Source organism: Pinus tabuliformis, chromosome 6, assembly GCF_031772625.1.
Source record: "Pinus tabuliformis cultivar Carrire ecotype Pingquan chromosome 6, CPIR1, whole genome shotgun sequence".
NCBI classification, from domain to species: domain Eukaryota; kingdom Viridiplantae; phylum Streptophyta; class Pinopsida; order Pinales; family Pinaceae; genus Pinus; species Pinus tabuliformis.
Window position 1 is genome coordinate 1,490,607,245 of NC_142292.1, and position 10,344 is coordinate 1,490,617,588.

The following is a 10,344-nucleotide window of genomic DNA, read 5'->3' on the forward strand; positions in this document are numbered from 1 at the left end:
AGGAGGACAATCTCTGGCCGACGAAGAAGCGTGTTAATACATGTTTATAATGATTACTTAATAATACAAAATGTTTGTTAAAAATTAATTATTTTTTAAGGTTAATTTGAACCAATATGATTTAATTTTTAACCATTTTTAAGTCAAAATTGAAACTAATTTACTTAATTAAATTGTTAAAAACAATTTAATTATTTGTTTTTTTTTGTTAATTTTAAGCAATATGATTTAATTTTTAAGTCAAAAAGGAAACTAATTCGTACTCACACAAATATCCACTGCCTTGCAAAGATAGTAATTTAAAATTAATTTTAATATATTTTTTAAATTATTTAACATCATAATAATAAATTCTCTTGTTTATAAATGATATTTGCGTTATTATATTACCATATTAGGTTTAAAAAATATAATTATTTAAATTTAAAATTTTAATATAATAATAGATTATTTCATAAATTTAAATATAAATTAAATTCAAATAAATTTAAGTTTTTAAATATTATTATTTACTTTATATTTAATTTTTGTTCCATTTTTTTTAATACAATATATTAACATTTATGGAGTTAAATTGATAATATTTTTTTATATTAAATTATAAAATATATAGTTTAGAGGTTTAATAGTGAACAAATTTTTTAGAAAAAAGTTTGGTCATGTTAAAGGCTCATGTGGCATAAGCCAAGTTTCATTTCGGAATAATTTACTTAAACAACAAGTTAAGCATGCTAGTTATGTCAAAATTCACATCATCTAACAAATAAAAAATATGTGTAAAATACATCATTATTTTTAATATAATTAATAATTTAATCAAATATAATCAAATAAAAAAGTTTTTGACTAATAACTTTGTTATATTAATATATATAAATTTAATCCAACCAAATATCTTAATCATCTCAAAACTCACATTATTTTATATATATAATTAATAATAATTTTAAAAATATTTATAATATTAATATTATAACAAATATATATTTCCAACGTGGAATCTCTGACCAGTGACCTACCAACATAGGTTTTTACCATCATTAATAAAACATGTATGTCAAGAATAGATAGTCACATAGATCAATGTTTTGAGTTCATATTTGATTAAAAAAATTATCATTATAAAATAGTTAAACATAATTGAATGGGTTATTATTATAAAATAGTTAAAGATAATTGAATAGAATTAGGACTTGCCGTCGATTTTGACCATTATCACAATAATTTTGAGAATTAGGTTTCCATTATTTTCGCGGCTGTCAGTCCTTCGATCGAACTGGAATTCTTTGGAATCGAATTGGTTACCAATCATTGCTTCTTATTTGCACTGACAAATATGAAGTGATATCTCCCATCGTTAGAATTGTGTCGGGGCTGTAAATTGGCTGCACATTTAGCTTGATGTAGGAAAATGTCGTATTATTGGTCAAATACAACTGATTTTATTTTTTATTTTTTTTACCAAAGTCACAGTGAATTGGTAACATGTTTCATAATCAAGTTCAGGATTTAGGGCAGGGATTTAGAAAAAGCTTTGATGTCATTTTGGCGGGAGTATACTCTCAGAGCTTTACTATAATTTTATTATAACATCTTACAATTAAAGATAATGTTAGAGAAAATTTATATTAACAATATCACATAAAACAAAGAGATTTTAATCAGAAAAATTAAGCTAATAAATCTATTTTTTATTATATAGCTAAAGTATTTAAGTTCACCAACATTATGGCCGGGCAAAGTGAGCCTTCAGCCCAACTCAACCACATTACAATAAAGAAATCCAAAGTCTTTAAAAGAAAAAGAAGTTCATCACACATATGAAGAAAAAGAAGTACATCACATATAATCCATAGACTCTAATATCAAAAACCACCAAAATCATACACTGAAACTACTATTATAGACTTAACAATTTTTACTCTCTCACCTTCTCAAATTCACCTTACCACAACTAACCTAACCGGGCATAAATCTTAAAATTAAACCGCATTAAAAGTAAAATAAACCATACTCCCAACCAATGAAAACCAGAATAAACCATGTTCCCAACCATGGTTATACTCCACTTGAGCTAATACTAACATGTTCATCAACATGGTTTGATATTAAAATGTATATAACAACTGCAAATCATGTCAAAATGATTTAATATTAAAATGTGTTAAGAATTTAATGCTGCAGATAATATAAATATTTACAACCATTTACAAAATTGAAAACAGCAATCACTAATGTAATGTAGAATGTATGTATGAATTTAATGCTGCAGTTTAAATAAATATTTACATGGAGATGAAGTAGCCTATTTTCAAAATTGAAAACGTCAGTCACTAATTTAAAATGTATGTAAGAATTTAACGCTGCAGATCGGATAATCAGATAAATATTTACATTGGAAGAATTAGCCTTCCGCAAAATTGAGAACATCAGTTTGTAAAATAAAAGAATTTATTTTTTATGCTGCAGATGAGATAAATATTTACTGGAATATTTACTAGATAAACTAGCCTATTCACAAAGTTGAGAACAGCAGTAACGCATGTAAGTTTTAATGCTGCGAACCATATTAATATTTACATTGAGAAAGAACATCAGTCACTAGTGAGCTGAGAATCCGTACTAAGGGGAGAATCCTGCATTTGCAATTCTTGGTGTGCAAGAACGTAAAGCGGTATATTCCACTGTCTTTGTCCCATCAGCTCATCCAAGCTTTTAACTACATCCTTCATCGCTGGCCTCATCTGTGGACTTTCATGTGTACACTGAATTCCTATTTTCACAACTCTCTGGATCTCATTACGAAATTCTGGATTGCTTCTCAAGCAGCTATCCATGAGCTCAATGCAATTATTTTCTGACACTGCGTTTATAGACCACTGAGAAATTGTAACTCCCATTTCTAGTAAAGTTGAGCTGGTTGGCTTTAACCCGCTTATAAGCTCCAGCAGCAATATCCCGTAACTGTATACGTCAGCTTTTGGAGAAGTTTTCACGCCCACAAAAGCTTTCTCTGATTACCAAAACACCCAAATTTTAGCATATAAAACAAATTACACAAAGTGTAAGCAAGAAAATAGCGTTTATGGTGTAAAGTGCCTGCAAACGTCTTACCTTACCATGTAACGAAAACAGAAATCGATAGATTAGCATTCAAATAAAGTATTAGAAAAATAAAAAATTGGGTATAGTCTCAGAATTAGAGAGTTAAAACACAAGAATCTGAAGAGATAAATGATTAATTATTGGAAATTTGGTGAAAAACCCATAAAAGAGGAGGAAACGAGATTCTGTAAATTAATGATAATTTTTACGAAACAACTACAATTACAGAAATGTGTATATATATATATATATATATAGTATTGATTTACAAACCTGGGGAAATAAGAGAGAATTATGTTTACAAAAATGAAGAAGGAAGTGTGATTCAGTTTCCCAATTAAAACAATAGAAAAAGCATTATAATAATTGATCTTTGCTACTTTATAAAATGCTGACAGATCAATAATTGTCTCTATACCCGGAGCTGTGTAACCAACAGTAAACATAAGCGGAGGCTCGTTAAGCGAGCTCTGCGTGCGCTGATTGTTGCTTAAACTTTGGCCAGACCGAAGTCAGCAATATGGGGTTCCAAATTCTCGTCAAGATGTATGTTGGCCGGCTTCATATCGCCGTCAACGATTGGATTCTTCAAGCCATGATGAAGGTACTCCAACCCAAAGCCCACCCCCACTGCTATATTCAGTCTTTGTCTCCAATTCAATCGGCAATCCTGTGGACCGTGCAGTAGAATGTGCAAGCTCAGATTGGGCATGAATTTCGAGAGAAGTATCATCTCTTGGCCATTGTGGAAATACCCCAAAATTTTTAACAGATTTCTATGGCGAAGCTGCCCTGGAACGTGCAGCTCTGATAAGAAATGGTCCTTCGCGAGTGGAGAGGATTTTATCTGTTTGATAGCAACAACTTGGCCATTGGAGAGACTTCCTCTGTAAACCATTCCGAAGCGGCCCCTCCCAATTATTTTCCGGTGGCTGAAATTAGCAGTCGCTGCAACCAAGTCCTCTTTGGTCAACCTCAAAAACGGGAAACAAATTCTTTGAATACGAGTCTCCTGCGCTTTGAAAGCAGATGCTGGGCGTCCTCCATTAAATCGTAACAAAACGAAAACAAAGAACACAACTACCAGAGATGCCATAAACATAACCGTGATAAGGAAGGGAAAAATGAGAAGAATGTGGCGACCGCGGTAGAGTATCCATGATACGATAACGCTTGCTGTCATTGTTAACATGTAAGAGGCTATAAGAATCCCTTTGTTTTCATCGTAATAAGCTCTAAGGGATACCGTCATGGTTATCTGCAATCTATACTGCTAATCTCAGACCTGCACTTCTGTCTGCCACACCATTCTAATTTGGTCCCTGATCTTATCTTATATGACTAAGTTGTCTTTCCATGAAACCGCGTCATCCTGATGTGACGGACCTGCTTCCGTGGCGTCCTGCTTCCTTTCGAATGCGATGTTTTCAATGGGAGGTGAATGAATTTGCACCTTCCCAAAAGCGCTAGTGTTTATCCATCACATCATACGCGGTTTCTTTACCGGGTGAGAAAACTCAAAAGTCTAAGTCAATGCTTTTCTTTATGCAGCGAGAAAATTTAAATGTCTGTTCGAATCACTAATCAGTACGAAATAGTTATTCATTAATCAGCAATGCCATAGATATTAATTTACTAATGCTGGTTGATTTATTATTATTATTCAATCCAATCAATGAGAAAATTCTTCTGCCCCCGGCGGTGGATAACAATGTCCTAGAGAGGACGATGGTAAGCATGAGGAAGCAAGAATACTTTCCGTTCAACCATTTAACCATTTTGCTAATAGACCACTATTTCTTTGTGGCACCTAGGATTTTGGTGGTTGAATATGTTTAAATATGCGTAGAACCCTCTTACAAATAGAATGATTTCTCTTATGGTAACACTGATTGCATTATTCCTACTAAAATTACATCCAGTTTAGAAAATTTATTTGAACTTTGTTTTTAGAATTCTAATAGTTTATTGTGTATTTACTATGGTTGATTTTAGTGAGCACGAATACATGAAATACAATATGGATTAACCCCTTTTATATATCAAAGTTCAAAAACAAGTATGTTTCATATTATGATTGATTATTACATTCAACTCTTTAGTTTATTTTTTTGCTGAATTAAGCATCAGTTTTTTTATTCAACTATATTATAAAAATGCATTACATAATGTACAACAAAACCCATAGGAGATGTGGGCCATATCTTTATCAAGCCACACATAGCCTTGGACACTGAGCCAAAGGCCCACTATTCGAGCCCAGGGCCCACAAAACAATACGACGTAACTTTCAAAAATCAATCTTACACCAAGATCGTGCGATCTGCCATCAGAGATCTAACGGTCGATACATATTTCGGAACGCTAACCTACACACCCTTTAATTCTTGGATCGGACCCGATAAGGGTTTAGAGACAATAATATAAAAAATTTGGGTCCGCCTAGAACGATAACCCTCGCGCATGTAGTCAGCCCAAAATCCACTAGATGCGGGCGATCCATGCCAAGCTGAGTAACTTTCTTGGTGTTTAACACTTCTTTCGGACCCGAAGCCTAATAAAGCTACCGTTAAATTTAATTTCGAGTCTGTTTGGCTTGGTAACCACCTTGCTATTTTCCACTCGAAATTAATAAGATTGCCTCTATATCGCCTATCTGCTCGCACGTTAACAAAGCTCCCTGCATAGCCAATGAAAAGGTGATCTGTAGTATATTTCATATTCATGTAAATACTTGTACTATATATTGAATCCCGCCCTAGAGCCTTGGGTTTGAAGAGTTCTAGGAACATAATCCCGCCTAAAGACCAGACTCCCTGTTCGTATATATCCTTGAACTGCTGCACCATATAGACCAAAATTCCTCTGCTTCCATAAGTCTACAACCTGTTAGTTTCCCCTACTCTGATAGAACTCCCTGTCTGCATTCGCCTGTCTGAGACACTCTTCCCTCAATCTACCATGGGGGGTCTCTATCCATTCATATTTTTTGTTGCTTTTAGCACAAAGTACGCCTTCATTAGCTAAGATATCCGCTAATTTGTTGGTTGTTCGGCGCACATGAGTGAAACTCAGGGTTCTCATGTTCTGCAGGTGGGATTGAATCCATTGATAAACTTGCAGAAGCCACCAATGTCTCGATACTTTGTTTGGAGCTGAGCCATAGCAAATTTTCTTGACCGAGTTAATAATCAATTCAGAATCAACTTCAATTATAGTACTATGAAGATTTGAATCCCTTAATATTTCTAAGCATTGCTCAAGGGCTATGAGCTTTGCCATATTATTAGTGGCTTTCCCCAAGTGACTATGAAAGATGGTTTTTATGAAACCCTTTTCATCTCTTATCACTCCTCCATACCCAGCCATGCCTGGGTTTCCTTTTGAGGCCCCATCTATATTGCATTTCATAAAACCCTGAGGGGGAGGTTGCCAGAAATCCTTATCAGCAATTATATGATTTGTATTCTTATTTATGCCCTGTGGGACAAGCCCCTGAAGACCCAAATGTAGAAGTATATACATATTCGTATCTTTAGGTTGGTCTTCAGGGGGGTTTTTAATGAGGGTTCCTACCATCTCATTAATCTGTCTTAAAATCTGAGCCATGATGCTTTGGGAAGAATTGTGACTCTCCTAAACCTATACATGCTCATGGTAAAAAAAAAATTCCACCTCGAGTACTAAACCTATCCGATACCATCAATTGTGCATCTACGCCTTGCTGACGTGCCAGTCCTTAGTACTGGCTTTGGTTCGGTTCTCAACTCAGCTCTCTGGTTAGTGTACCCATGATCATTTATGTTGAACATTTTCCGATTGGCAGCTAAATCTACTGTATGTAATTCTCTGTCCTTTTATACCGTGATTTCACATTTCGATTCTTTGGTGTTTATGGCTCACTGCCCTGCATTAATCGCTACATTGTCCTGATTGACGTGGCGCGACAGGTGAAATCTCGATGCCGGTGACCTTGGATTCTTCACCCCATCGACGGTGAAGGAGGAAGGAGACTCATCCAACAGTCAGCCTTATTCTGGGAAACTATTCCACCGCCTCACCATGGATGTGTTTCATTCCTTACTCTGCCTTTTTGCATTTGGCTCTACTGTTTGGTTTCTCCTGCACTGTTAATGCTCAGAGTTGACGGATGGCAACCCATGAGGGTTATGGGCGCAGTCTAAGACCTTCCTTGGCGCAATCATAAACCAGGTGTGTGTTTTTTCCTTGCCGCTTGACTGTAGTGCGGTTTTCATTTTCGATTTCACACAGTTTGCCTTCTAATCACCTACTGTTAATCTCGGTATCTCGCAGGTTGTGGAAAATGGAGCTGCGGATCCAGAGGTTGCCATACAGACAGCCTTCTCCACGGGTTAGTGTTGAACGTTATGCACCAGGTAAGCATGTTATGCAATAGAAGGTTTTGGTTGGGAGCAAGGATAAATCTTGAATCGTTTCTGGGGTTTCGCTCCAGTTTTGGGGATACGGTTATCTTTTGATACTGCCATTTTGAAATTCACAGCATAGGCTTGGACAATGCTAGTCAGGGTTTACTGATATGAGCCGAGGGCTCCCTGTGGTCTTATGTTTGAGACCACATTGGAGTAATTTCCTCACGTTGCTCCTGAGCTTGTAATTTTTGTTAACTTTGGCTATGGTCCAGCAAATTCAGGGTTTTTGCTATGTCCATGACTTTAATATTTGCCTATATTTGACAACGACCATTTATTGTGGTTATAGTTATTTGTTTATAGTCTCATTCTTTTCACTATTAGGAATGTTTCCATGTTGAAATCGCAGACTTACACGTATTGTTCTCATATGAAAATTAATACTCTGTAAACATTCCTGTTGAGGCATATTTATATAATTGTTAATGTTTCTTTCCCGAGACTGTAAAGCAACTGGCTCTGTACTTTATTGGTTGTTTATGTATTTGGAACGACTATCGTTTCAGAGTTCGACTGCTTCTATCTGGAAGCTTCATTGTTTTCTGTTATTTCATGCAATTTGTAAGTTTTGAAAGCATGACAGGCACCCATTACCATCACCCGTTTAAGTTTTCGTTCTATTATCTTTCTAGCCGTTTTCAGCATATGGCTTCTATTTATTAGGTCCCTGCATGACTACACAATAGATTTGTTTTCTTTCAAAGATGACTATTCCACTTATTGTAACAAAATAAAAGACACACTGTACGGTTTATTAGCGCCCTGGATTCCCTGGTTACGAACCCCTTTTTGTCCTTGTGGCTACAACCTTGAGACTTCATTAGTGACTTAGACTCTGTCATTACGAAACCTTAGTCGAAGACTTCTTGGTTTACTTGAATAGTTTTTAAGATAGGGGTAGTGTGCGTCCATGGTCCTGAAAATTTAGACTTAACACTATACAGGAGTTCCTATTTCGCCCGTAAATAACCCATAGTGTGTACCCAAGACATACAACCATTCTCCCAATTTATACTGTGCGGCTGCCCTGCTTGTTACAGGTTAATATAATACTACTCTTGCTGAAAATGAGTCGGAAAATCTAACCCTTGTTCTCTGACATTTTTTGTTTAAGAAAAAGAATTGGCCAACCAGATAGCCCTATTGTATTAAGTTTATTTAAAGGTTGGTCGAATGTTTGAGCCCACACAGTGGAGCCAACATTATTTTTGGTTCTTTCCCGTACATTAACTCTTACAAGTATTTTCCGAGACAGCTTTGAACTTCGAGATTTTCGCTTAATGCTTCGTACTCATTCCTCAGACCGCTTGGGTATCTGTAATCAATTAAACACTACAACTTTCCTATAGACAGAGTTTGCAGTTCTAGATGGTCTAACTAGCCCCATAGGTGTCTATTTGTTTCTTCTATTTTATATATATATATATATATACATGGTTCTTTTAATCTTTCTACTCCAGTTTCCAAATATAATAAAAAAAAAGATGCTACAGTCCTTAACTGTTATGAACACATCAAATATTAATCTTTCTTCAGCAACTTCAGTTTTTCTAGGATAGACCACTTACCTATCTCCTACTAGAAACAAATCAGTGCACCTTTGCAAAGATTTTCTTTGTTATTATCTGCCTATTGTCCGCCCAACCATGAGATACGTCCTCCTTGATGGTATCTCCCCCCGAGCTCTCTTACAAGGTCACCAACCTTTGCAAGTTCGTTGCACCCAAGTGCATGATATCTGGTCATCACCAGACTTAGCATTTTCGTTCTCACCGTTTGACCCTTTAGCATGGTCCTTTTTCCTCTCCCTCCTCCTTTTCCTGGAGTCTCACTCTTAGGAGAGGTAGTTAGGGTTGCATTTCCAACAACTACCTTTTTCCAACTTTCCTCCTCGGAAGTTTCTAGTTTTTTCTTTTCTTGCCTCAAAACATTTTCCATAATTAATGTTTGAAAAATATTATTTTATTCATATAACCATCATCCTTCAGTTTGTAAGTAAAACATGGTAAATAAAACATTAACAACAAAATATTTACAATATTCTAGGGCATCACATCTCCCCCTCCTGAAATTGGACATCGTCCCGATGTCTTTCAGCTATAAACAGTTCTGGGTAAGTCTTTTTCATAAGTTCAACATCTTCCCAGGTGGCCTCCTCAGGCCCAAAGTGTTTCCACTGCACTTTAATTTGGGTAATAGCCCGCTTCTGTAGCATTACTTCTCTCTGGTCGAGAATGTTCAATGGCTCGACCAAGATTTCTCCTTCCAGTTTGACCTGCAACAAGCAACAACCTAAGTCAGTGTTTTTTTAGAAGAAAACATCTGGACTAAATTATCAGAGAGACTTCTCACCTAAATATCCTACCATCGGATTACATGTTTAGGATCATAAACATATTTTTTTAATACTGAGACATGGAAGACATTGTGGACTCGTAGGTGACTTGGCAGAGCAAGCTGGTATGCCACCGACCCAATTCTTGCTAAGACCTGGAATGGTCCACAAAACCGAGGTGCCAACTTAGCGCACCCACTCCATTGTAATGCACTTCTTCTTGCACGAATTCTCACATACACATGATCACCAACTTGGTACTCTTTGAACCTCCTTTTCCAGTCAGCGAAGTTCTTTTGCCTATCCTGAGCTGCTTTTAAATTAGACTGTACCTTCTTCACCAACTCCTCCATTTCTTTGAGCATGTCGGGTCCTAACATTAATTTGTCTTCCGGTCCACTCCAGTTTGAGGGTGTGCGACACTTTCGCCCATACAAGACTTCAAATGGGCTC

General features: G+C 35.9%; 1 protein-coding gene across 1 annotated transcript; it reads right to left on the reverse strand.

Moving 5' to 3' along the window:
* Positions 1-2,594: 2,594 nt before the first annotated feature.
* Positions 2,595-4,357, reverse strand: LOC149264293 (leucine-rich repeat receptor-like protein kinase PEPR1). The gene is made up of 2 exons (XM_089398080.1): positions 3,613-4,357; positions 2,595-3,013 (listed from the first exon to the last, which is right to left on the reverse strand). The coding sequence occupies exons 1-2, from the start codon at positions 4,355-4,357 to the stop codon at positions 2,595-2,597; spliced, it is 1,164 nt and encodes a 387-aa protein (XP_089254206.1).
* Between the last annotated feature and the right edge of the window lie 5,987 nt (positions 4,358-10,344).

Coding starts and splice junctions, on each gene's coding strand:
- LOC149264293 (XM_089398080.1), bottom strand. CDS start 4,357: ATGACGGTATCCCTTAGAGCTTATTACGATGAAAACAAAGGGATTCTT. Junction 3,014..3,612: donor ACCCCATATTGCTGACTTCG/GTCTGGCCAAAG, acceptor TTTGGTAATCAG/AGAAAGCTTTTGTGGGCGTG.